The sequence below is a fragment of the Rhinatrema bivittatum genome, chromosome 5 (assembly GCF_901001135.1).
Source record: "Rhinatrema bivittatum chromosome 5, aRhiBiv1.1, whole genome shotgun sequence".
NCBI classification, from domain to species: Eukaryota; Metazoa; Chordata; class Amphibia; order Gymnophiona; family Rhinatrematidae; genus Rhinatrema; species Rhinatrema bivittatum.
In genome coordinates, this window is record NC_042619.1 from 325,150,163 (window position 1) to 325,178,158 (window position 27,996).

The 27,996-nt window shown below is 46.6% G+C and overlaps 1 protein-coding gene across 3 annotated transcripts in view; it reads left to right on the forward strand.

The window, feature by feature from the left end:
* Positions 1-27,996, forward strand: part of PUDP (pseudouridine 5'-phosphatase) — a 789,960-nt gene that overhangs the window by 346,477 nt on the left and 415,487 nt on the right. For all 3 annotated transcript variants that reach the window (XM_029604431.1, XM_029604429.1, XM_029604430.1), the window contains one exon: positions 7,370-7,416. In XM_029604431.1, coding sequence (XP_029460291.1) covers positions 7,397-7,416 — 20 coding nt within the window. In that variant the 5' untranslated portion in view covers positions 7,370-7,396. The remainder of the gene's footprint in view (positions 1-7,369; positions 7,417-27,996) is intronic.

Genomic DNA, 27,996 nt, shown 5'->3' on the forward strand with positions numbered 1-27,996 from the left:
TCAGTGCACTGGGCTTCACTGGGAAGTTTAATAGGCTGAGTCTGTGCAGTCAAGTGCCCAGGGAGTCTGCCTCTTTTGTGCTTACAAGCAAGCAGCTTCTGTGTGCACGCCACACACATTAGTGCACAGCCAGGCAGCGTGACAGTGGGCAGTGGGCATTTTAAACAGACTGAACATTGTTATTGAGTGGATCTGTGCAGTCAAGTGCCCGGGGAGTAGTCTGCCTCTTTTGTGCTTACAAGCAAGCAGGATCTGTGTGCACAGCCAGGCAGCGTGACAGTGGGTGGTGGGCATTTTTAACAGACTGAACATTATTATTGTGGGACAGTGGGCAGTGTTACCACTCAGTGACATAAAATCCATAATGTCAGGGAAAGAGAGATGCAATCAACTTATTGGGACTGGCAGAGGAGGCACCCCAAAAAACACTAGTGCAACACAACCAGTACAGCTAAAAAGGCAACTGTCGCAATCTAAACTCTTTGTAGGGGATGGAAGTTCCATGCCAAAAAAAACTAAATTTGACCATGATACATCGCCATCGCCACCACTTGTTTCTGGCACTGTAATTTTGGAGGAGAGGGAAGGGGAGGCAGAGTCATGCCAGACAAAATGTAGACACACAAAAGCAGCAGGGTGACAGAAGTCTCGACTAACACTTAGCGTTCACAAGGTAGCGCAGTCACTTAGCTTCTGATTCAGATGAAGAATCTTCTTCGGTGGGATTCTCATCAGAAACGGAAGAAATAATAGCTGACGAATCTTCTGTAGAATCAGTTAGTCCTGTCTTAGCCTCCAGAAATGTGCTGCAGGGGAGAGATGACGTGATATCGAGGAGGAGGAAGAGCAGTCAGTACGGGGACAGAGGGTGACTGGTGCCCCCTCTGGCACTGCTTCTCAGGGTGCACCCACTACCTCAACTCCAGTGCCAGCATCCACCCCCAAGGTGTTAGAGAGGGGAGGATCACAAAAGACATCTCCGATCTGGAAACACTTTAAAGTGACGGAAGACCCACGTTATGCTCGATGTAATTACTGTGCCAGGGATATTAGCAGAGGCAAGCAAATGGGATATCTATCTAATTTTGGCATGAACCATCATATGAAGAGGCAACACCCAACAAGATTACTGCCATCTGGGGATGGTGGCAGTTCCAGTCGGGAACACCTTCCAACCGGTGTGCAGTGGTAGGAAAGCAGCAGAGTCTGCCCACACCCTCATAACCTTCTAGCAGTCAGGTGGCAAGCCAGCAACCCCCTGACATGTGGCAGAAGCGACAAACCACAATGGAGGAAATGGGGTGGAGTGCGGTAACACTATCCCGGGGTAGGAGGCAGGCAGCCTCAAAACTTGTAACCAGGAGCATTGGGGAAATGATTGCCCTTGATGACCAGCCCTTGCAGCTAGTGCAGAATGTGGGTATCAAGCGTTTTTTGAAGGTCGTACTTCCAAATTACAAAATCCCGTGCAGAACCACATTTAGTAGAAAGGTCATCCCAGCCAGTACAAGCAGTGTCGCAGTCGCTTGCAAGCACTGCTAGCTAAGGCAGATGGAAGAGTGCATTTCACCTGCGATATCTGGACCGCCATGAATGCTGCACACTCTTACCTCTCTCTGACAGCACACTGGTGGGACATGGCAGAGGCAGGGGCAGCCAGCAGCTCTATTACTGAAGAAGTATCAGGGTGGAGGTGGGCTTTACTGCACACCTACCTGACGGACCAGGCCCTTACCGCAGCCAATATTCTAGCATGCATCAGAAAGATGCTGGAGGGCTGGCAACTACACCAGCGAGACAGGAAAACGCAGGCAGGGTTCTTTGTCAAAGACAATGGTGCAAACACGGTTAAGGCAATAAGCGATGGGCGGTTTAAGAACATCCGATGTTTTGCACACACTCTGCACCTGGTAGTGAAGTCAGCTCTGGGCTTGGAGTCCAATGACAATGAGAATGATTACCTGCATAGGTTAATACAGAAGTGCAGGAACATAGCAGCACACTTCCACAGAAGTGTCAAGGCGGGGCAGGTTCTCCGACAAAACCAGACTGATTTGGATATGCCTCACAAGCGTCTCATTCAAGACATTGCCACCCGGTGGAATTCCACCTTTATGATGCTGGAGAGGTTACTGGAGCTGCAGACACCCCTTCATTAACTTTTTGGTACAATAGACATAGAATCCCCTAGGGCATCATGATTGGTTAGTCATGAGTCAGCTGGTAAAAATCCTGCAGCCCTTCAAGGATGTGACTGAGGAGCTGAGTTCCAGAAGTGCCACCTTGGCTGACATCATCCCTATAGTTAAATTCCTGGATGAACATTTGGAGGCCTTTAAATGGGAAGAGGGAATGACTGCTGAGGTGCTGCAGTGTCTGGACGTTTTGCAGCAGCAGGTGAAAGACAGATTAAGGCCTTTAACAGATGACCGCACATACATGCTCGCCTCTTTCTGTGATCCCCGTGTGAAAGGTAAACTTGCCCTACAGACCAATTGTCTGTCATTTGTGAAGGAGCTGCTGTTAGCAAAGGTCCGTGAACAGGAGCGCCATAGGTGGAGACAGATTAGGCTTGAAGCAGAGGTGGAAACAGCAGGCAGGTCAGAGAGTTGTGCTGCTAGCCCAGGCAGGTGCAGCCCTGGGTCAGTGACAGATAGTACCTCCTCCTCCATGTCAGAACACCCAAGGCATGTTGGCCATAAAGATTCATCAGTTGTGCAACGGGCGAGAGAGAAAGTAGCTGGATTGAGTGACTCTGAGCCCTCCCAAGCAAAGGAGGAGACAGCAGCACAGCTATCAGTGACACTGTATCTCTCAGAGCCGAAAGAGAAAATGCAGATAGATCCACTGGCATATTGGGCACACAAGTCCACGGTTTGGCCACATCTAGCCAAAGTGGCTCAGCGATATCTGTCATGTCCACCAACCAGTGTGCCCAGTGAACGTGTCTTTTCAATGTCAGGGGATATCATGAGCCCTCACCGCTCAAGGCTGGCACCGAGTTGATGGAAATGTTAGTGTTTTTGAAAATAAACCTGCCTTTGCTTGGGTTTCCAAATTTTCCCTGTGAATGGCAAGATGAATAAAAGCTATTCAAAGCCTTGCAGCAGCTCCAATTGCCTCCTATGCTCCAGATAATGTAAGCACTGCAGCACATGTACCTGGCATGAATCACTGTGCCTGACCGTCTACTGTCCAGGCCTTGTGTTCCTACCAGTGTTTGACCTCGATTGCTGTGCCAGTTCATCCAGGCCTTGTGTTCCTAAAAGTCTTTGACCTCGATTACTGTGCCTGTCAGTCCAGGCCTTGTGTTCCTACCAGTGTTTGACCTCGATTGCTGTGCCTGTTCATCCAGGCATTGTGTTCCTAAAAGTCTTTGACCTCGATTGCTGTGCCTGTTCATCCAGGCATTGTGTTCCTAAAAGTGTTTGACCTCGATTGCTGCGCCTGTTCATCCAGGCCTTGTGTTTCTACCGGTGTTTGACCTCGATAGCTGTGCCTGTCAGTCCAGGCCTTGTGTTCCTACCGGTGTTTGACCTCAATTGCTGTGCCTGTTCATCCAGGCCTTGTGTTCCTAAAAGTGTTTGACCTCGATTGCTGTGCCTGTTCATCCAGGCATTGTGTTCCTAAAAGTGTTTGACCTCGATTGCTGTGCCAGTCCAGTCCAGACCTCTACGGTACAAAGTCAACATAGGTTGATATTGCAGATTTGGACTTGAGTAGCAGTATTCTTATTTCTGAGAGCTCTTCAAGTTCCTTTGTCATCAGCTGAAGTGCGTAAGTACAGTCGGAATTCACTAGACGCCAACAATATTCACTAGACGCCAACATAAACACCGGGTACACCCCACTCTAGGGGTGAACCTGTTCCAGGGAGTCCTTCCCTGCACAAAGGAAAGGGACCTCTCTCCTGGGCCAGTCTTTCTCCTATGAAAACCACAGGGACCAGACTACCTCCACTCTGCCAGCCTGTCTTGCCCCTATCAGCTTTCTGCCACTCTGCTTTGCTGTCATACACCAGATGACTCACTTAACTCCTTGTGGTGTTCTTGCCACTCTCATGGTTCCTCAGTGTGTTGGTGCTAGTCTATCTGCTTGCTATGTTCCCCCTTCATTGTGCTGTTGGATGTCAATGCCACTTGTCTTGCCGCTTTGCCTGTCGTGCTGCCTTCCATGGTTCATGCATCTGCTATCGGTGCTCTGTTTTGAAGCTGTGGTGTGTTTTTGACATTCTCACTGCTGCTTTGTGCCTCTGTTAAAGCACTCTTGCTACTTCTGGTATCCCTTTGCACCTTTCCAGTGCCTTAGGCTATTCATGCCACTTTGGTGTCACTTTGCCACAGTCTAAGTACCTTGGAGCTGTTTTGTTGTTGTGATGGTTGCTCCCCAGAAGTTTCATGAAAATTGATAAGAAAATCCCAATTCTGCAGCCAAAAATAGGCTTGAAATCCTTCCCCCATTGACTTTAATTGGAACCGGGAAACGTATGGACAGAACGGCTATTTATGGAATTCTCCATACGTTCGTATGGAACGGAATTGACCGTCCACGAATACGAATCACGAATGCAACGAAAACGTTTTGGCTGCACATCCCTAGCCTATACAGCAGCATAATGTGGTATAGATTTCCTTTGTTTCTCCTTTGATTTTCTCTCTATTCTCCTCCCCCTTTATTTTCCAATGTAAAGCAGTTAAAGTATTACCTCAACTGTATGTATTAGTAAATACATGTGGATGTATGTATAATTTCATATTAATGGGTTTCTGTATTTCCTTACAAGGTTGTCTTGTTATAATCATTTGAAAACAAATAAAATATAAATGAAAAAAAAAGCAAACAGAATGTTGGGAATTATTAGAAAGGGAATGGTGAATAAAACGGAAAATGTCATAATGCCTCTGTATCGCTCCATGGTGAGACCGCACCTTGAATACTGTGTACAATTCTGGTCGCCACATCTCAAAAAAGATATAATTGCGATGGAGAAGGGGAATGGAACAGCTCCCCTATGAGGAAAGACTAAAGAGGTTAGGACTTTTCAGCTTGGAGAAGAGACGGCTGAGGGGGGATATGATAGAGATGTTTAAAATCCTGAGAGGTCACAGGGGCTGACCATCAATTTAATGGCACAGTAGGCCCTGTGACATAGTAAGGGCAAAGGTAGTGCCGGCGCCATTTCGAATACTGGCAACACGGCCCGAGTGCAGGAGGTTGCTCCTGGACCCCCGCTGGACTTTTGGCAAGTCTTGTGGGGTCATGAGGCCCCCCAAAGCTGGCCAAAAGTCCCTGGGCGTCCAGCGGGGGTCCGGGAGCGATTTCCTTCAGTCGTGACGTCAGATGCCAGGAATCAAAATGACGCCGATAGCCTTGCCCTTACTATGTCACAGGGGCTACCGGTGCCATTGGTCAGCCCCTGTCACATGGTAGGAGCACAAGATGGCGCCGATGGCATGTGACAGGGGCTGACCAATGGCTCTGGTAGCCCCTGTGACATAGTAGGTCAAAGGCTATCGGCGCCATTTTGATACTGGTACCGAGGGTGTGTGAGTGCAAGGTATGGTTCCCGGACCCCCTGCTGGACCACCAGGGAGTTTTGGTAAGTCTTGGGGGGGTCAGGGGGGTGGGGGGTTGGAGTAAATTTAATTTTAGCCAGGTAACGAATAGATTAAGACATATAACTGCATCGGGGCGCCATACTGACATATGCAACGTATCTGCCCCATGACGAATACGTATCCCGAATGCAACGTATGGCGTCCCTCTGCACATCCCTAATAGCAGTGGCTATTCCCTAAGTCAACTTGATTAATATCAGTTAATGGACTTCTCCTCCAAAAACGTATCCAAACCTTTTTTGAAACCAGCTACACTAACTGCTCTAACCCCATCCTCTGGCAACAATTTCCAGAGCTTAATTGTGCCGCAGTAGCGAGAGAAAACAGATGCTCGTAGAATGAGTGCCCGTTTTCCCAACACACTTGACAGCCAATTTGACAGCCACCTCTCTTCTGTGCCTGATGCCAAGGAGGCGCTAGGGATACACATTTGTCTCTAGTACCTTGATTTAGCGGACCCCCTCATTTATAGAAACATAGAAATGACGGCAGAAGAAGAACAATCGGCCCATCCAGTCTGCCCAGCAAGCTTCACACTTCTTTTTTCTCATACTTATCTGTTTCTCTTGGCTCTTAGTAACCTTTGGTTCTATTTCCCTTTCACCCCCACCATTAATGTAGAGAGCAGTGATGGAGCTGCATCCACGTGAAATATCAAGCTTGATTAGTTAGGGGTAGTAACTGCCGCAATAAGCAAGCTACACCCATACTTATTTGTTTACCCAGACTATGTTATTCAGCCCTTATTGGTTGTTTTTCTTCTCCCCTGCGTTGAAGCAGAGAGCTATGCTGGATATGCGTGAAGTATTAGTTTTTCTTCTCCCTTGCCGTTGAAGCAGAGAGCTATGCTGGATATGCATGAAGTATGTTTTTCTTCACCCCTGCTGTTGAAGCAGAGAGCTATGCTGTATATGCATTGAAAGTGAAGTATGCATTGAAAGCCACATTAACTATCAACAAATATTGAATAAGCCTAATAATTGGTAATACCTATAGCCTTTGAACTCTCCGTTAATTTTACATACTCTTACCCTCCCTTGGGTTTTGTTTTGTTTTTAATTTGGAGATGGCAGCCCTCCATCCTTCCACTCCGTGAAGGTGGAACACCAACCACTGGCCACTGGCATCCCGCTCCGTGAATGCCTCTATGGCTACTGCCGCTCCGTGCAATGTTTTGCTGCCTCCTCTTTATACATGTTCTCTACACCTGATGGACCTTATCTGTTACTCTTGGCTCTTAGTAACCTTTTGATTCTATTTCCCTTCTACCCCCACCATTAATGTAGAGAGCAGTGTTGGAACTGCCTCTAAGTGAAATATCTAGCTTAATAAGTTAGGGGTAGTAACTGCCGCAAAAAGCAAGCTATACCCATGGTTATTTGTTTACCAAGACTAAATAAATATTGAATCGCGTGCCAAGGCAAGGTGGCTGGACGTGCATTAGGAAAGCAGGCACTCAACATGAGCATCCATTTTCTGCACACATTTATTGCATCAGCCTGATTGTGTTGCACTTTGGGCTAGAAGAAGAGGTTGCCAATGACTTGCCGCCGGATCCACCACTACAACCAGCATCACCACAGTGTGAGGCTCTGAGATTCGCTGAAGGTTAATTGCTAATTATTCTCATATAAGTTCTTTCCCATGATACCAATAACACCTCTACTTTTACATAGATATTGATGTTGTCTGGAAAAAATAAACAGCTATTGTGTGAAAATATAATTCCATTGTTTTCTATTTTATTTCAGGGGTTCCAATCAGCGGCCAATGGAGGGATGGACCCAGTACCCCAAATGTATTTGTTTTATTTTTGTGCATTTTTTTCTTATTTTATTAATACATTACTTTAATTTCTTTAATGGAATGTGTCCTGTTGATTAAAGTATCTGTGATCCCTATGTCCTTAGTATCCCTCACATAAGCTCCCACAAACTCACATCACTGTCGTGCACCCCATCACCCTCTCACCAACTCTCATCGCTAGTGTGCATCCCCTCTCACCAGCTCCCAGCACTGGCATGTGTTCCCTCACCCCGTCACAAGCCTCCAGCATTGGCATCGCATTCCTCAACTTATTACAGTCCACCCTTGCTTGAGAACCTGTTATGTTGGGTGGGATGCAGAGAAAGCCACAAGAGAGTACCACAAAAGCACATAACAGACACCCAGGTCCTGTGTCTTTTAAAGACATCCTGGACTTGGTCATCCACCAAGGGCTTCTGTGCAGAACATAATGGATGCCCAAGTCCTTCATCTTTCAAAGACATCCCGTACTTGTGCATCCACTATGGGCCCTTGTGACATACATAATGGATGCCCAAGTTCTGTGCCTTTCAATGATGTCCTAAACGTATGCGTCCATTAAGGACCCTTGTGACGCATATAATGGACGCCCAACTCTAGCAGCTTTCAAAGATGTCCAAGACAGAACGCTCAGACCCTGCATCTAGTTGGGTGTCCATTTAGTCCCATTATGGACATCCAAGTAGTCGAGAGTTGGATGTTCCTTTCTGTGCATGATCTTGCATGCTTGTCCTGTGCGGCCATGCCCAGATGTCCATTTTGTGCAGGGCATTGAAGCAAAGCAAAATGCCCAGAGGGCGTATGCCAATTTTTTTCCAAAATTGATGTCCGTCTCCTGGTGGAACTTATTGTTTCTAATGAGTGCCATCTGTTTTTTGTCCTGGGTGCCAGTGAAATCAAGATGAGGCTGATGGTACTTGACTGGTGCTCAGGGCAACCTTTAATGCCCAGGCCTCCTTTCCACGGGAGGTAAGTTTGGGGGATAATTAAAAAAGGTATCAAAGCAAGATTCTTAGTATTGACAATTGTTAGCACCTTTGTACAATTGTTTTCACTCTAGATACAAATAGCTAATAATATGCAAATGTCTCTAGATTTGAAACTCTCTAGATTTGAGACTCTCACTAGAGTTGTTTCTCCAGGTTAAAGTCCCCTTGTTTATTGTACTTCCAACTACAGTTATATGTAAACCGACGCGATATGATTTTCATGAGCAACGGTATATGAAACTCATAAATAAATGGATAGCATGAACAGATAGGAAAACATGCAGTTAATGGAAGGACAAAGGAACAGGTCGCATGGATTATATGAACAGATAGGAAAACATGCAGTTAATAGAACAACAAAGAAAGAGGCCACATGGATAACTCAAACAGACAGGAAAAAAATAGCTAATGGAAGGACAAAGGAACAGGCCACATGGATAGCATGAACCCTTAGGAAACCATGCAATTAATGGAAGGAAAAAGGAACAGGCAACATGGTTAATTCGGACACAGTCAAAAAAACAGCTAATGGAAGGACAATGGAAGAGACTGCGTGCATAGCAAGGAATCCGTAGGAAAACAAGCAGTTAATGAATGGACAAAGGAACAGGCCACATGGATAGCATAAACAGAGTTGAAAACTAACATTTAATGGAAGGACGTGCATAATTTCTGTGCTCGGGTCCAGCTCTTTTCATTGGCATCCAGGACTTAGATGACCAGGGACAGGCCAATAATGGACACCCAAGTCCGGCTCCTTTTTTTTTGGCAGCCAGGATTTGGGCGTCCATTATCCCACAGACATCAATCCATATTGTGGAAGAAAAGGCAATGGAAACTGGTAGAATCTGAACAATATACAAATGGTAGAAACATAGGTAATATAAAATAAACACAAAACAAGTTGTGGACATAGGAAAACCAACAAGGACAAAGCAAATACCTCTTACCTGTTGAAAATGAAGCAATGTTGATCTTCTTGTAATGCTGAATATTCCAAATGCCAGGCACCAGTCCATACCAGTCTGTATAAAGCACAGGTCCAATATGAACTGAGCACAAAAGGACAGTTGGACTCCCAGCAGTGATTTATATACCCTGTTGGCTGGCTTATAATCTCACATCATGACATCATGCTGGGGGTGCATAATTTGATTTCAAAATATTAATTTTCTAATAAACATTCCCCATATTCTATTTGATGCAGAAGCCCACATGGGGGAGCTATATTCCAATTAAATATACTTCTATTTTACCTACACAGTTGGTATATTCCTTCTAGAAGAGACCCAGTCGAATTTTCTACATTTGTGACGTTCAGTCTCATGAGGACCATAGATCAAGCACATTAACCAGTGAAAGAGCTCAAAATGAGGCAGAATGCTTTTGTGCTGGCCGATGGGCACAAAGTAGCACAACTGAATTTAAAAAACTGTTTTGTCCTTATTTTCTGATAGTAAAATGTTCATTGTTTGAACTGTACTGAACCTTCATTTCAGTATTTAAGTGATATTGAGCTCCATTTGATTTTATTCACATGGCATACAGATAAGTTCTGCTCCATTGCACTGTGCTGTGTTCATCCACTGCAATTGCAAACTTTAGGTTAGATTTACTAAGAGTTTTCTCCTTTTTATGTGTCTGTAGGTCAAAGCTTAATATATCAGGCCTTTCATATTCTTTTAACACAATTTATTTCTCAAAGTTCAACTTTGTAATAGGGGATTTGTTTTTACTGATGTAAGAAAATGCAATTAATCAAATAATAAATAAACATATGAAAGGAAAATATTAACAACTTCTTGCAAATAAATTTTATTATGACTTTAGTTAGAATTTTAGTGTACAGTTGACTGTGTTGGCTGAAAGGGACTGAAACTGAGATCATCAATTTTACAAATGCAATTTTCTTACCAGTATGGGAAATGTAGTTAAAAAAGGCCATGTTCATTGTTCGAACTGCAGCTTTGAGGCCTATGAAGTCCATATTCAGAACTTATTTGGCTAGGAAAGTTAGGTAGATAAACATATTTGGCTAGCTTAGGGTATTTACTATTTAGCAGTGCGGCATGTGAATTTACCTAGACAAATTTGAGTTAGCCAGAGAAGTTAATCCAGCTACCTTTAGACATGCTTAATAGTAGGTTTAACTTAACCAGCTAACTTAGGGGGTTATTTTCTAACCCTCGATAGCTAGATCGGGGCGGAGTCGGGGCGGCGTCGGCACCGGAAGAGGAGAAGTCAGGGCGGCATCGGGGCAGACGCTGCAGAAACTTCACTGGCGGCGATAAGGGTAAGACTCCTTATCGCTGCTACTAGCGTGCCCAGTAGCACCACCTTTCATGATGGCGCTATTGGGTGCAAAAGCCGGCAGTGATAACACTGCAGTAGTGGCATTACTGCCGGCTTTCGCAGGCCCCGCCCCCCCGCTTCACCCCCCCCCCCCCCCCCACCCCCGTTACCGCGCGATTCACAAAGCCCTACGATTTTAGAAAATCCAGGCCTTAGCCAGATAAGTTTGAATATTGCCATATCTGGTTAAGGTAGCCAGATAAGGTAGCTTTCCATTCCACCCACTACTTACCCAGATAACTAGCCAGAATATGCTGAACACAGCCAAATATTTAACAACTCTTAGTCTGATAATTTCAAACTTATCCAGCTACGTGGTGCTGAATATCGGGTCCCGTGTTTCTTATGAATCAATTTACTGATTCTCTAATACTGGCATCTTCAGAATGTCATGCAAGGCTGAAAAGAAATTCAAAATTGTATCACTGGGGGGACCCAGCAGGGTGGACTGCAAATCAGAGAAAAGATCTGAGGACAGCAATCAAAACAGGAACAGCACTGAGGAGTTTTTCACTGTTCCTCAGACAGCATCCAGCAGGCGTGAAGAACTCAGTAGACATCCTGACAGAGAGAGAAGTAAAAAGAGCAACCAGACTATATAGTTTAGTAGGCCACATCAGAAAACCATTCTGTTGCTGTTACAGGTTTCTGGCTCCTTCCACATGGTGCTGCCATACTATGTTGATAACAATGTATCCCGTACCACCAGATCAGTCCTCATCTTTCTATGAACACTGATGAAGTTGTGGCTATTCTCTATTCTTGATGTGGTTTTATGCCATCAGCATAATCCTGCATGTAGAACTCAGGAGTCTAATGATTGCTTGCAGCTGCTTTAAATGTCACTAAGATTAGCCTAATTAACTCTTTCAATGTAACCAATTTGTTATTAATTAGCCTAATTGCCATCTCCAAAGTATCAATTTTGATGTCTAAGAAGGACAACAATTGTTTGAGTCCTACTGTTTTGTTTGGTGCCAATGGCATGCCTAGTACTCTTGCTTTTTTTTTTTTTTAAGCACTTATTTTATGCAGGTAAATGCAGGTTTCCCCATGTAAAACTGCATTTTGATTATTGCCTCTCTTTCCCCAGTTCTGGTAAAAGTATGCATGCTGTTCACAGAATATTAAAAAAAATGCTTGGGAACAAGTCAGAGAGCAAAAGTGCACACAGAAATAACATTTTCACATTTCTGTGTGTTTTGTAATACATACGCTGCACCTGCTCCCATGCACCTGCAGTCGCAGGTACTTTGTATCTGTGTAGGATGTGCCAGCCCTTGCTTTCAAAGGGGAACTCCATGAGGAATTCCCCTTTGAAAGTGAGTTGCAGTCCCTTGAGTACACAGGACTGCAAGCCCTGCAGCCAGTATCATTATTGCCATCCCAGTGCTAAACCATCAGGCCCAAGGCAAAGGAATTCATCCAGGTAATGTAATATATTTTCCTTGTTCGTGGCTTCCTTTTCTGCCCAATGCGCATATGAGCTAAATTTGTCAAAATATATGCAAGAAATTAAGCATCCCATTGGCAGACATTTGTCAAAATAAAACTTTCCTTCTCATTAAAGTAGAGCAAATGAAGATTACTGGGGTGAATTACCAGCATTCTAAAGGCCAATTCTATGTCAACCTTTGCCAATCATGCAACTTTTTCCACAATGTCAACGGCTTGGTTGACTGATGCATAAGAAACAAAACTAAGGGCAGGTACCAGGAAGTCATTTACTGACATGATTCTGGGATATGATAAATGGTGAATATGCCTTGATTCCTTCTATCCTTCTTGGGCAGCATTCTCAGGAGTAATATTTTAAATTGATAAATGGTCTGATGTTGAAACCCTTGCTATCCTACAAAGTTTTAATTCTTTACCAATTTTGTATCTGATCAATTCCACATTCTCCTTTGCTCACTTCAAATTGTTTGCTGTTGTAGGCCCCATCAGCCATTGTACAGAACATGGCTATTTATCCAACTAAGGGCTTGATTTACGAAGCATTTTTCCCAAAGACACAGAATGGGAGAAAAGCCTTAGTTAATCAGGTCCTAACTTAGTTGGGTAAGTGGCGATGTTCAGACTTATCAAGGGGGTAATTTTCAAAAGGGTGTACATGTGTAAGATATAAATTGTAGGATTGTGCATTCGTTTGTGACAAAATAGGAAATAGAGATGATATTTCCTGTTTCGTCGCGTTTTGGGGCGATGAAACGATAAGAAAACCCATGAAATTTTGTGTGGTTTTCTTATCATTTTTTGGGGGGGGAGAAAGGGCACATAAAAAAAACCCGAAATCAAACCCAACCCTTCAAATTTAATTAAATGCAACCCCACCCCCCCCCCCAAGACTTGCCGAAAATCCCTGATGGTCCAGCAGAGTCCCAGGAGTGATCTCCCCCTCTCAGGCCATCAGCTGCCACTAATCAAAATGGCACCGATGGCCCTTTAAGATGGTGCCGGCCGTCCATTGCTCCTACCATGTGACAGAGGCTGGCCAATGGCACCGATAGCCTGTCACATGGTAAGGGCAAAGGGCCATCGGCACCATTTTGATTACTCGCAGCCGACAGCCCGAGAGTGGGAGATCACTCCCGGGACCCCTGCTGGACCACCAGGTAATTTCGGCAAGTTTTGGGGGGGGTCAGGAGGGTGAGGGGGTTGCAATTAATTAAATTTGAAGGGTTGGGGTGGGTTTGGGTTTTGTTTTTTGCCCAACCCCATTCTAATTAATTAAATTGGAAGGGTCGGGGCGGGTTTCGGATATCGTTTCGAGGGCAGCCAAATTAAAATCGGCCCCGAACCGCGGGAAAATGAAATTTCCCGAGGCAGGCCAATAACGAAGGCCGAACTAACTTTAGTTTATCTGGGTATATTCTGAGGTGCAGCTGCACCAATGAATATCCTGTACAAGTTAGACAAAATGGGGTAGATTTTATAATTTTGCACGAGCGCGTACTTTTGTTCGCACACCAGGCGCGAACAAAAGTATGCTGGATTTTATAACATACATGCGTAGCCGTGCATATCTTATAAAATCCGGGGTCGGCGCGTGCAAGGGGGGGCACATTTGTGCAACCTGCGCGCGCCGAGCCCAGCGCGCGCTGCCTGTTCCCTCCAAGGTCGCTCCGATTTCGGAGCGGCCTCGGAGGGAACTTTCCTTCGCCCTCTCCCCCCACCTTCCCCTACCTAACCCACCCCCCGGCCCCATCTAAAACCCCCCCTTACCTTTGTTGGCAGATTTACGCCTGCTGAAAGCAGACGTAAATCTGCGCGTGCCAGCAGGCTGCTGGTGCGCCATCACCCAACCGGGGGGCTGGTCCGGAGGCCTCGACCATGGCCCCGGGCCGGTGCCACGCCCCGGGCCCGCCCCCGAAATGAAGCATCACGCCCCCGAAACGCTGCATCATTCACGGAACACCCCTGACACGCCCCTTTTAAGAAGCCCCGGGACTTACGCGCATCCCGGGGCTCTGCGCGCACCAGCGGCCTATGCAAAATAGGCACGCCAGCACACGAGTGCCCTGCGCGCGTAAATCCAGCTGGATTTACGCGCGCAGGGCATTTAAAATCCGGCCAAATATGTTTATCTGAATAACTTCAGCCAGATAGAGGCTTAATAAGACAGTAGATAGCTGCTTGGTTGGTTGGAAGGTGTGGGGATCGATTGGTAACTCACCTAACGAGTGTGAAGGTAGCGGACCTCATGTGCAACCTTGATAAGATTTTAAAATGCTTGGGGGAGCTGGCTCTTGTGGTACATGTAGGTACCAATGACAAAGGAAGGTGTAAGAAACAGATTCTGGAGTCTACATTTAGGATCATTTTATCATACTCTCCCTTTCTGTAGTTAAATGCTAATGCAGTAGTATTCACCATCTAGTAATTATGTCAAATTTTATTACATTATGATCACTGCTGCCAAGCAGATCCATCACCTTTACCTCCACTGAGAACTAGATCTAATATAGTTCCCCCTCTTGGTTCCATGACCAACGGCATCATGAGTAGTCACTGATGGCATCTAGCCACTTTACCTCTTTGGAATGTCCTTATGTTATATTTACCCAATCAATACTCAGGTAATTGAAATCTTGCATTATTATTGTGCTGCCCATTTTACTAGCCAATCTAATCTCTATTAGCATTTTACAGTCTGCTTCCCCATCCTGGTCAGGTGTGCAGTAATATCCCCATTACCATACCCTTACCTTTTACCCTTTGATTTTCTATACATAAGAATTCCAAAGTGCAGTTTGTTTCCTGAAAATCTTTTACCCTGCTTGACTCTGACATCCTTAACATACAGTGCCACCCCTCCAACAATTTTATCTGCTCTGTCATGTTCATTTAATTTATACACTGGTATCAAAGTGCCCAATTGGATATGCTCCTTCATCAGGTCTTTGAGATACCTATTGTATTTATACCTTACTTTAGCACCATATATTCTAGCTCTCCAGTCTTATTTTTCAGACTTCCTGCATTTGAATGCATAGATTTTAAAGTAGTTTTATTTGGTTTCTATTTTTATATGTACCCACAATCTGCTTATTATCAGATGATATAGGCAGTTTGGAATCATTTTTATCTGCATGTTCTGAATTTAAATACTTCTGGGGTTTTTCAGTTTTACAGCCACCTCTCAATCAGGACATTCTAACATACTTAGTTTACCAGTATTATCCTTTGAAGATATCTCCCTCCGAACCATGCACCTCTGAGTCACAATCAGTTTTTCCCCATATTATAGTTTAAAAGCTGCTCTATCTCCTTTTTAAAAGTTGGTGCCAGCAGCCTAGTTCCACTCTGGTTAAAATGAAGCCCATTTCATTTCTTTATTAATTTTGATATACCGCGTATAAATACATTTAGCCAATGGGCTGTAAAACTGGAGACACATGGTTAAATCTTATTAGACTGAAAATATCCTTAGTAGCAGTGTTTTGGAGGAATTATAATCATTTTAACTGAGAAAGAGAAAGGTCCAGAAGAGAATCAATTTGTGATACAAGAAAAGCATGCATTAACAATATTAGGTTTTGAGATTCAAGTAATGGGTGTAACTGGCAAATATACATAAGAAAAAAGAAACATTTTTGTACAATACTAGAAATTTGATGGGTCATGTAGCGCATGGAATTAAGATGCACATCTAAAGCCAGAGAAATATCTTTAAGAGGAATTGAGGTCCCACACATGGTAGGAGTCTGTGTTATAGTTGATTTATGACTAATCCATAGTGCCTCAGATTTAGCGGGATTTCCTTTGAGTATGTGTTCCAGAAACCAGTTTTCAAAATGATCCAGACATTGGTTCAGATTAAAAAGTAAGAATGAAAATTTAGTGTTGTAGACGGCTGTGATATGGACATCATCTGCATAAATTGTTATGCCTCGCAGCCGCGGGCAGCTGCGGCCCCAATCCCCCACCTGATTCGCGGCGTCAGGGCTGCCACAGCAATGTTGGGGAGGGCACCGGAACCCAGCTCTGTTCACCCCTGCTCCTCGGCGCTAGAAATGTGAATCGTGTGCCCGATCGTCTTAACGATCAGGTTCGAATGGTGGGAGGGAAAAATCGGATCGTTAGAGATTGTGAATTGGAATCGTTCCGATTCCAATTCACATTGTTAAATTTTTAGTGAGGCCTGAGCAGATAAACAAAACCCCACTGACACCCCCCCCCCCAAAAAAATGTTAAATTACCTGGTGGTCCAGTGGGGGGGTCCCCGGCGCGATCTCCCGCTCTCGGGCCATCGGCGCCATTTTGGCTACCACTGATAAAAAGGCGCCGATGGCCTGAAAAAAATACCCACCCCGACCCTTTTCAAATTACCCCTTTGCTTCTCCCACCCTCCCGACCCCCCCCCAAACCTTTTAGATGTACCTGGTGGTCTAGCGGGGGGTCCAGGAGCCATCCCTTCAATCGTGCCGGTGCCGGTGCTGGAGGTTTCAAAATGGCGCCGATCGCCTTTGCCCTTACCTTGTCACAGGGAGCCTTTGCCCTTACCTTGTCAAAATGGTGCCGATGGCCTGAGAGCGGGAGATCGCGCCGGGCCCCCCCCCACTGGACCACCAGGTAATTTAACATTTTGGGAGGGTGGGGGAGTGTAAGAAATTTGTTTTAAAAGGTCGGGGTGGGTTTAGAGGTTGTGTTGGTGTGCCGGTTTTCCCACCCTCCCCCAAATAATTCCCGTGCCCTATTTAACGATACAATATAAATGCTCCTGACGATAAATCGTGGGCATTTGTATTGTATCGTGTACTCTAACGGTTTAGAACGATTTTAAAATTATCGGACGATAATTTTAATCGTTCAAAAACGATTCACATCCCTACTCGGCGCTGGCCCTCGCGGTGGCTGCCGGCGGAGGAGGCACTCCAGGCCTCCCCTCGCGGCATCTGGCCACTCTGCTTTGCACCCGGGACCCAAGATGGCCACCCTTCCCTTAGGCACGAGGCTGCGCCTCCTCATAGGATTTAAAGGGGCCTCGTCATCCAAACTGACTTCACCTGTGCCTAATGGGCCAGGCACAGGGAAGTATAAAAGCTGACTTCCTCCACTCACTCCTCAACTTGGCAACTTCGTTGTTATGAGTCTGCTCGCTTCGGTGAGTCTTCCGGTTCCTCGAGTTCCTGGTTCCTGGTTCCTGCTTCTTCTCAGTGATTCCTTGGTGTGTGACTTTGGACTGGCAAGTGGTGATTCTTCGGTGTGTGACCTCAGACTGGCAAGCGGTGATCCTCTGGTATTCGACCTCGGACTTCTTCTGGACCACCCATCTTCAAGGGCCCACCTAAGTCCCAGCGGCCCAGGTCCCTATGGGCTCCTCCCGGGGAGGCCACAGGCTTCCAGTGGCAAAGATCCAATTGGCCCTTGCACCGACCTCACACCTCCTCGACCTCTCAAAGGTCCACCTAAGTCCGGGATCCTCCGGGGGGAGCTGCGGGCTTCCAGTGGCGAAGATCCAGTGGGCTCTGCTCCGACGTCATGCCTCTTCATCCTCTCAACGGTTGCCTCAGTCTTCAACACTGAAAGGCCAGCCAGCCTCATCTTCTATTCCACCTCACCATCCGACAGGGGAATCCAAGGAGTCATCTCCTAAGGTGAAAACCTTAGGAGATGACTCCTGATCATAACATAAATAGGTCAAAAGCCATAATCCTGAATTATTGTGGCCAGAGGGGCCAAGAAGATATTAAAGAGAATCAGGGCAAGAATAGAGCCTAAAGGCACACTGTAAGATAATGGTGTTGAAACAGACAGTTACTGTTGCCATTCGACCAATTGGAGAGAGAAGAAGAAAACCAATTCAGGGCTATGTCTGTAAGGCCAATCTCTGAGAAGTGTATAATTGATGATGTAATTGAAGGCAGCACTTACATTTAAGTAATTAATGAGCATCTTTGCCATCTTCTATTTGAGGTTTAACATCATTAGTGAGGGCTGGTAGGGCAGACTCTGTGCTATGGGTTGGCCACGCCCCTAAGTGCATGCGTGTGGACCACCTGGCCTCTTGTAGGGCCAGGGGCAGGTCCTAGCTCTGCGGCATACCCTGATTGATGGAACGGTATAAGGAAGTCCCTGTCTGCACTTCCTTGCCTTGGCAATCGGGTAGGCACTGTAAGTATACTAGTTCATAGTCTTGTCCCAGTCTTGTTCCAGCCTTGTTCCAGTCTTGTTCAATTGTCCTTCTGTTCCAGTGTCTTTCTGTTCCTGCGTCTTTCTGTCCATCCTCCCAGGTCCATCCATCCTCCCTCAGACGGTCTCTCTGGTACTGACCTCGGCCTGTTCCTTGACCTTCCTGTCCCCTGCCTGCATCCTGACCTCTGCCTGCCTTGTGACCTCATCTGACCTCCGGAACCTGACCTCTGCCTTATTGACTATTCCTCGTATTGACCTTCGGATTCTGACCTCAGCTGCCATTGACCACATCTGATTCTGGCTCTGCCCCTTGCCTTGTCATCGCCTGTGCTGTTTGGGCCTTCCTTGCCACTCCAGGCCAACAGCATGAAGACTGACCGCATTCCCTTGCTGATTGTGGTCATGCGTCTCTACTACCTCTCTGGGAGACCCTGCGAGACCCACCTAAGTCCAAGCGGCCCGGGTCCCTATGGGCTCCACCCAGGGGGACCTCGGGCTTCCAGTGGTGAAGCTCATCCTAGCCTCTGTCTCCTCCTGTGCTCCACCCCCTGGGGGCAGGTGCTTCCTGGTCCCTACCAGGGAACCGTTCTCCACTGCTCCAAGACAAGGGTCCACTTCCAAGCGCAATATTCATATACCTAGACCAAAACGTAAAGGTGGAGGTTTATTAGTAATCAGTAAAAAAAGATCTGAAACTAGCACATTGCAAAATAGACATTTTCCCACCCTATGAAGTGACAGCACTAAAATCTAATCAGCTAAACATAGGACTGGGGTATTGCCCTTCAGGCTTACTACAAAAAGATTGCTCACCACTAATAGAATTATTCACCAAGGTATTTCTTTCTCCAGAATCTACAATAATCTTAGGAGATTTTAACCTACAGGTAGACAAGATCTTTAACATGTGAAATGTCTCTAGAGCAATGGAAGCCATGGGATGTACACAATTTGTCTCAAATTGAAAGAACAAAGCAGGCCACACAGTAGACTTAATATTTGCCAACTCAAATCACTGCAAAAGCAATACCTCGCACACGAAAGTACCATGATCAGATCTCCAATTAATAAAAGCGAAATAGCCCTCTGTTGCGAGCACGGAGGCATGGTCGCTTATGACGGGAGATGTGAGCCCTTAGATCGCCATGCCACTCAGAGGGGAGCCCCGAGAGCGCAGCGAGAGGTGAGCCGATGTAAGCACGGGCAGACAAGGAACAGAACAAGGCTGGAGGAAAGACAAGAAGACTGAAGGTCTGACCATCTACCGGACCTGCATGCCCCAAGAAGACCAGCAATGCAATGTTGGTCAATGAACAGTCCTCCAACCGTTCCAAGCCCTTTCGGACCTGCCGCTGGGTAATGGCAATACGCGGCAGGCTGGACAGAGGATGAGGGAAGACGGAGGCCTCGGAACATGGAAGACTCTTGGACAAAGACATAGGTGAAGACTTTTGGACGAAGACATAGGCAAAGAACATAAGAACATAATAAATTTCCATGCTGGGTCAGATCAAGGGTCCATCAAGCCCCGCATCCTGTTTCCAACAGAGGCCAAACCATGCCACAAGAACCTGGCAATTACCCAAACACTAAGAAGATCCCATGCCACTGATGCAATTAATAGCAGTGGCTATTCCCTAAGTAAACTTGATTACTAGCCGTTAATGGACTTCTCCTCCAAGAACTTATCCAAACCTTTCTTGAACCCAGCTACACTAACTGTACTAACCACATCCTCTGGCAACAAATTCCAGAGCTTTATTGTGGTTTGAGTGAAAAAGAATTTTCTCCGATTAGTCTTAAATGTGCTACTTGCTAACTTCATGGAATGCCCCCTAGTCCTTCTAAATAACCGAGTCACATCTACTCATTCAAGACCTCTCATGATCTTAAAGACAAAAAATATAGAGGAGCAAGATCAAGTACTGGGTTGAGGCTGCGACACAATGCTCCCTACACAGCCCACCTGCGGGGCTGATCTTGGACCACACTGGGCTCGAAGCAAGCTCTAGACGAGGTGTGGAGTAGATGAGACTGGAACATGGTGAAGATCTCGAAGAGGCCTGCACTGGGGCATGCCCTACACAGCCGCCTGAGGCTGGTCGTGGACCACGCTGAAGCGGATCAGGTTCAAACAGAATTTTAGACATGGACAGCCGCAATGCAAGGAGCTCCAAAGACAAGGAGAGGACACAAGCTCAGGATACGATACAAGATTCTCCAACAACTCGGGATTCAAGAGACAGGGGATAAGCAGTGGTCTTCCGGAGGTTATTACTGTGGAGATGAAGATGGCAATGTGCCATGAGGTGCCCTACACAGCCCACCCATGGGCTGGTCATGGACCACGACAATGGCACGCCGAGAAAGTGGACATCAAGGAACCAAGGAACTGGAGGCAGAGGCAAAGACAAAGACATCAGGAAGGAACATCGGACAATAGGAGGTACGGACAAAGGACATCAGGAACATGGCGACATCTGGAGGCACGGACGAAGGACATCAGGAACACATAGACATCGGGAGGCATGGATGAAGGACATCAGGAACATGAAGACGAAGCCATCAAAGCAGGAGAAGACTACGGAAGACCTGGACCGAACAGAAGGACACAGACGACTGTGGAACCCGATTTGAAGACCTTGAGTGAAGGCAGGCAGGGCCTTTAAATAGGGCTGAAACAGGAAGCAGTCATTAGGTGGAACCTGGGGCATATCCAGCTGCAGGCCCTTTAAATACACTGAAGAGGCACGCGCCGGCGCCTAAAGACAGGCAGGAACAGGAAGTAGCACCACGGACAGCAGCATCCTCTGCTGCACAGGCAAAGGAGCAGGTAAGCAGGCATCAGGGCAGCCTCCAGGCCGCGGAATGACATCAAAACGGCAGCGGCTTTCCCCTGCCACTCCAGGAAGATCTCAGTGGCGGCTCTATGCTACAAGATGATGGTTCTGGGTGCGGCCATTCATGCCGCAACGGCGCTGCAACAGCAGTGGCCTCCAGGCCACAGGATGCAGGCCGCAGCACTGGTGCCGGATCCGGGGGAATCCCCGTGAGGGGTTCCCCTCTGCAAAAGGCGGAACTTTGGGGCGGCACCAGGGCGCAGTAAGGATAACGTTGGCAGCAGCTCCTGCCACTTGAAAAGGAGTCGGTGGCAGCGGCCGCAACAGCTACAAGAAAAGATGAGTGGAGAGACCTGCTCGTAGGATGGACTCTGCAGGCAGGAATAACACTCTCACCAACCATATATGCAGGAGAATGGATAATAAGCATACATTTACCTTCAGAAAAAAAATAGAGATAGAAGTACTAGCAGAAGCAATAGAAACCAAGATACATGAACTAAATCTAATCAACATCTCAACAGCTTTCGACTCCTGGGACAACATAGTCAATTAAATAGATGAAAACCTAAGCCCAGTTCAGAGGAAAACCATTAAGAAAGATAATAGCAACTCCAAACAAAAAAAACCCTGATACAATGATGAACTAAGAACCATAACACAGAACCTTAGGAAACTAGAGAAACAATGGTGAAAATGTCATTCTTCTGAGTCCCTAGGAAAATACAAATCATGCTTCACAAAATACTGTACATTAACAAATAATGCTAAAAAAGATTACTATGCTAAACAGATTCACGGGGCTATTTTTAATTCTACACCTCTTCAAGACAGTCAAACATCTAATTAAAGACCTGATATCTTACATAGCAAGAAATTACTTCATTAAGGCCTCTTGCAATGAATATGCCATCACACTCTTAGTCAAAATAAGCTGAAAAAACAATTCACAATCAATCCCCCAACAAAAGCACCTGAAGGCTCAAAGACACAATCAAATGGTCCACATTTGACAGAATATCAAAATTGAGAATTAGTCAAAGCATTAATAAAATTAAACCTGCTATTCACCCAAGTGACCCTATACTGACCAGTTCATTAAAACAGGTACATCAAGTTATCACTCCAACAATCACATCCCTGATTAATCATTCACTGTCAGAATGGTTAAAACGTCATGGTTTAATACCTCAAGGTTTAAAACAAGCAGTGATAAAACTGATCGTAAAAAATAAGTCTGGTCGAACAGACGATTGGGACAATTATCGCCCAATATCAAACTTGCCATTCCTGGCAAAAGTTCTTGAGAAAGCAGAGTTATTCCAACTCAAATATCACTTGGAAGATCACAATATCCTATACCCAAACCAATTCGGAAACATCACTCAACGGAGAAATTTCTTCTCTCATTAACGAATTCAGTTTTATGAGGAATTGATTCAGACAAATCATACTGCATAGTGCTACTTGACTTAACAGCTGCCTTTGATATGGTCGATCATAAACTATTATACCATCAGCTGAGAAACATCGGGATTGACGGTACAGTTAGCAAATGTTTCTCTTCATTTCTCTCTAATAGAACAGGTCAAGACAAACTGGGAAACCAGATATCTGACACCTTCCTGTGTGATACAGGTGCCCCTCTAGACTCAGCCCTCTCAGAAACACTATTCAACATATACATGCTCCCACTGAGTAAATTACTGAAAAATCTAGAAATTAAATTCTTCCTGTATGCAGATGACCTACAATTCTAAATTCCTGACAAAGGTCATTTGAAAATCTAGCAATGATAATATCCAAACACATGAAAGCAATACAACAAGAACTTTCTCAACTTAAACTGACACTAAATCCTAAAAAGACTGAAATAATTTGGTTAAGTAGAAACTAATCAATAGTGAAACCACTCACCTTAGACTATGGTGACTTTCAAATTAATCCCTCAAATTAAGAATGGGATTTAGGTGTACAGGTAGATGAGAACCTAACAATGAAAATGCACATCAGAAAACTGATTAAGACAGATTACACCAAACTGCGTATACTACAAAGATTGAAGCCATTATTAACTGTTAGGGGTGTGCATTCGTTTTCGCCAAATTGGCGATCCGCAACGTATATTGCACTATTCGTAGTATTCGTGGGGAAGCAAAATGTATCGCGATTCCCCATGAATACACGAATCTTCGCCGAATTATACGGCCACCGAAATAAAAATTTAAACAAACCCCCCACCCTCCTGAACCCCCCCCAAGACTTACCAAAACTCCCTGGTGGTCCAGCAGGGGGTCCAGGAACCATCCCCTGCACTCACAACCTCGGTGCCGGATTCATCATGGCGCCGATAGCCTTTGCCACAGGGGCTACCGGTGCCATTGGTCAGCCCCTGTCACATGGCCATCGGCGCCATCTTGTGCTCCTACCATGTGACAGGGGCTGACCAATGGCACCGGTAGCCCCTGTGACATAGTATGGGCAAAGGCTATCGGCGCTATTTTGAGTACTGGCATTGGACGGCCAGAGTGCAGGAGGTCGCTCCAGGACCCCCGTTGGACCCCCAGGGACTTTTGGCCAGCTTGGGGGGGGGGCTCCTGACCCCCACAAGACTTGCCAAAAGACCAGCGGGGTCCGGGAGTGACCTTCTGCATGCTGGCCGTCCGATGCCAGTACTTAAAATGGCGCCGATCGCCTTTGCCCTCACTATGTCACAGGGCAGACCGTCGGTACCTGTGACATAGTGAGGGCAAAGGCAATCGGCGCCTTTTTAAGTACTGGCATCGGACGGCCAGCATGCAGGAGGTCACTCCCGGACCCCGCTGGACTTTTGGCAAGTCTTGTGGGGCCATGCTAAAGAGATAACATTCCTGGATGGAATAAATGATAGCTTTTTATAATTATTTATTTATTTATTTGAAAACTTTTATATACCGGTATTAGTATGCAAACATCATACCGGTTCACATTGTAACTAAAGGCAGAAATTACAATCAACAGGGAGGGGAAAACAAGGAGGATTATACATAGAGCAGGGGGCATAGAAATTAAAGCATTAAAACTGTAACGAGCTATTTAGAGGAATATATACAAGTTTAGGCAGATTATTTACAAGAGTTGAGGCTGTAACGTGCTATTTACAGGAAGGAATACAAATTTAAGTGGGTTACTTACAGGAAAGTATAGGAGAGGGTTCAGGAGGGCGGGGGTTGGTAGGGGAGGAGGAGGAGCAATAAGTTAGGGTCAAGGGGGGGGGAGGGGGAGGTTAGTTAGGGTAGGCTTGTCGGAAGAGCCATGTTTTGAGTTTTTTTCTGAACTTGGAGTAACATGGCTCCAGCCTGAGTGTGGTGGGGTGGGCGTTCCATTGCTTAGGGCCTGCAATGGAAAGGGCGCGATCCCTGGTGGAGGTAAGGTGGGCTTTTTTTAAGGGGGGAATGGAGAGGGTGCCTTTATTGACAGTACGGGTGGGTCGTTCGGTGCGTATGTGACAAAAGGGTTCATCTAGCCAGTTAGAGTTGTATGTGTGGATGGATTTGTGAACTATGGTTAAGGTTTTAAAGAGAATTCGGGATGCGATGGGGAGCCAGTGGAGTTCTTTGAGTATAGGAGTGATGTGATCGGCTTTCCGTGAGTTGGTAATGACCCTGGCGATAGCATTTTGGAACATTTGTAAGGGTTTGGTGGTGGAGGAGGGTAGACCAAGGAGGAGGGCGTTACAGTAGTCGAGCTTTGATGAGAGGGTAGCTTGGATGACGGTACGGAAGTCATGATAGTGGAGGAGGGGTCTGAGTTTCTTCAGGATATTGAGCTTGAAGAAACCTTCTTTGAGGGTGGTGTTGATCTGTTTTTTTAGATTGAGTTGTTGATCTAGGATTACTCCAAGGTCTCTTACGGTGGTGTGGGGCATTATGGTGTTGAAAGCAGGGTCATTGGAGATCAGGGGTTTAGGAGGGAGGTGAGGAGAGATGAGGAGCAGCTCCGTTTTAGAGGAGTTTAGTGCAAGGTGGATGTTGGAGAGGAAGTCATTTATGTTAGCAAGACATGTGTTCCAGAAAGCAAGGGCATCTGAGAGGGAGTTGTGAATGGGAATGATGATTTGCACGTCATCTGCATAGAGGTAGAATTTGAGGCCAAGGTCAGTAAGGAGGTGACATAGAGGAGTGAGATAGATATTGAAAAGGGTAGAGGAGAGAGAGGAGCCTTGGGGGACGCCTTGGGACAAGGGGTAGAGTGTGGAGTTGGCGTTTCCTATCTTGACGGAGAACTTTCTGTTAGAAAGGTAGGATTTGAACCATAGCAGGGCTAGGCCGGAGATACCTATTTCGGTTAAGCGGTTGATGAGGTGGTTGTGGTTGATGGTGTCGAAGGCCGCTGAGATGTCGAGGAGGGCGAGGAGGTAGCAGCTGCCTTGGTCCATGCCTATGAGCAAGTGATCTGTGAGGGAAAGCAGGAGGGTTTCCGTGTTGAGGTATTTACGGAAGCCGAATTGGGCTGGATGAAGAATATTATTACTTTCCAGATATTCTGAGAGTTGGATGTTTACAATCTTTTCCATAATTTTGGAGAGGAATGGCAGGTTAGAGATGGGGCGGAAGTTGGCGGGGTCTTTAGGGTCTAGTGTTGGTTTTTTTAAGAGGGGCTTAACAATTGCTTGCTTGAGCATATCTGGGACAGAGCCAGAAGAGAGGGAGGAGTTTATGATGTCTGCGATGGGTTTGGAAATAGTATTTGGGATGGAGAGGAGAGATTTAGTGGGAATGGTGTCCGAGGGGTGTGATGCTGGTTTGAGTTTTTTGAGGATGGATTCCACTTCTTTAGAGGAGGTCAGGTCGAGGGTTTGGAGGGTGGGTGAGGTGGCAGATGGTTGAAGGGGGGGGGGAAAGGGGAATTGAGGGAGATGGGTGTTGAAATCTGCGGAGGATGTTGGTGATTTTAGCGAGGAAATATTGGGCGATTTCTTCGCTCTTGGCTATGGCTTCGTTCTCAGGGATAGCGGGCTGGGAGGATTTGGTGAGGTTGGCAACATAATTAAAGAGGGCTTTAGGGTTGTACATATATTGGTGGATCTTGGATGAGTAGAAGTCTCTTTTAGTTTTAAGGGTGGTTATTCTGTATTGGTGAAGGGTGGTTTTGTAGCTTGAGGCGAGTTGGGGTGAGGGGGCTTTTCGCCACGTTCTTTCTCGCTGCCTAAGGGTGTTTTTTAGGGATCTTAATTCTGTCGTGTACCATGGTTGGTGGTTTTTTGTGGAATGGGTAAGGTTACGTTTGGAGATGGGACATAGTTTGTCTGCAATCTCAAGGGTTGTGCTGAGCCAGGATGAGATGGCAGTTTCGGGACTTGAGCAGTCAAGGCTAGTAGAGGCATTGGATATGGCAAGAGCTAATTCATCTCCTGAGCAGGGTTTCCTAAAGGTGAAGGTAGAGTTGTTTGAGGGGGTGGGAGTAGTAGGGAGGTTAAGGGGTTATATCTTTATTGATTTTCAAAATTTATACAGGAAACAATAGTAAGATCACATTATACCTCAATCAGAACAACAATAATAATTGCATACTTGGACCCGGTAGATGCTATCTGCTCTGTTGTACCCCCAGGGGAGGTCTCACTTCCTCTCTGCGGCGGTGGCCTTAGATTTGGACTCAGCGATGCCTCCTCTAATGTCTCAGTGTTTTCTCCCATATACACTGAGTCTGCAGTATCTTTGGTTGCCGGAGAGTTCAGGGCTACATTGGACATATAGGGGCGGATTTTCAAAGGCCTGCATGCGCCGGCGCGCGTAAAGACCCGGGACGCGCGTAAGTCCCGGGGCTTCCTGTTGGGGGCATGTCGGGGGCGTGTCGGGATGACGCGGAGTTTAGGGGGCGGGGCACGGCGTTTCGGGGGCGGCAACATGGGCGTGGTTTCGGCCCGGGGGCGTGGCCGCGGCCTCAGGAACAGCCCCTGGGACCAGACCACGGAGCGGGGCAGCCGGCCGACGCGCGCAAAGGTAAGGGGGGGTTTAGATAGGGCTGGGGGGGTGGGTTAGGTAGGGGAAGGGAGGGGAAAGTGGGGAGAGGGCGAAAGAAAGTTCCCTCCGAGGCCGCTCCGAAATCGGAGCGGCCTCGGAGGGAACAGGCAGCGCGCGCTGGGCTCGGCGCGCGCAGGTTGCACAAATGTGCAACCCCTTGCGCGCGCCGACCCCGGATTTTATAAGATAGCGCGGCTACGTGCGTATCTTATAAAATCCAGCGTACTTTTGTTCGCGCCTGCTGCGCGAACAAAAGTACGCGCTGGCGCAAGTTTTTAAAATCTGCCCCATAGCGTACTATCTCCTGCTGAATAGGAGATGGGAGAGGTGCCGGGGAATAAACCCTTATCCTCCCCTTCCGTTTTGGAGGCATAAAACTTTTATAATACAGTCGTATCAGGAGTCGCTAAATGTACCAAACAACTGTGGTCTAGAGCCTCTGTGACAGCCGAGTTCAGCAGAGAGTGTCCAGCCTGTCCGTCCTGCTCTGGACTAAGCCGGACAAAGCCGCGCACGCCCCTTAGGTGCGCTCGGCTTTGGCGGTGTGCCAGCGGCTGCGGTGCGCCGCAAGAGCGCCGGTTTTGTAGGTGCTGAGTCCCCAGCAGTGACGTCAGCGGGGTGGGAAAAGCTGTTCTTTCGTGCGTCTCACCGATTGACTCTCCTCTGCGCTCAGGCTCGGCTGCAGCCTGAGTGTCGCAAAGTGCCGGTTTTGTAGGCGCTGAGTCCCCAGCAGTGACGTCAGTGCGGC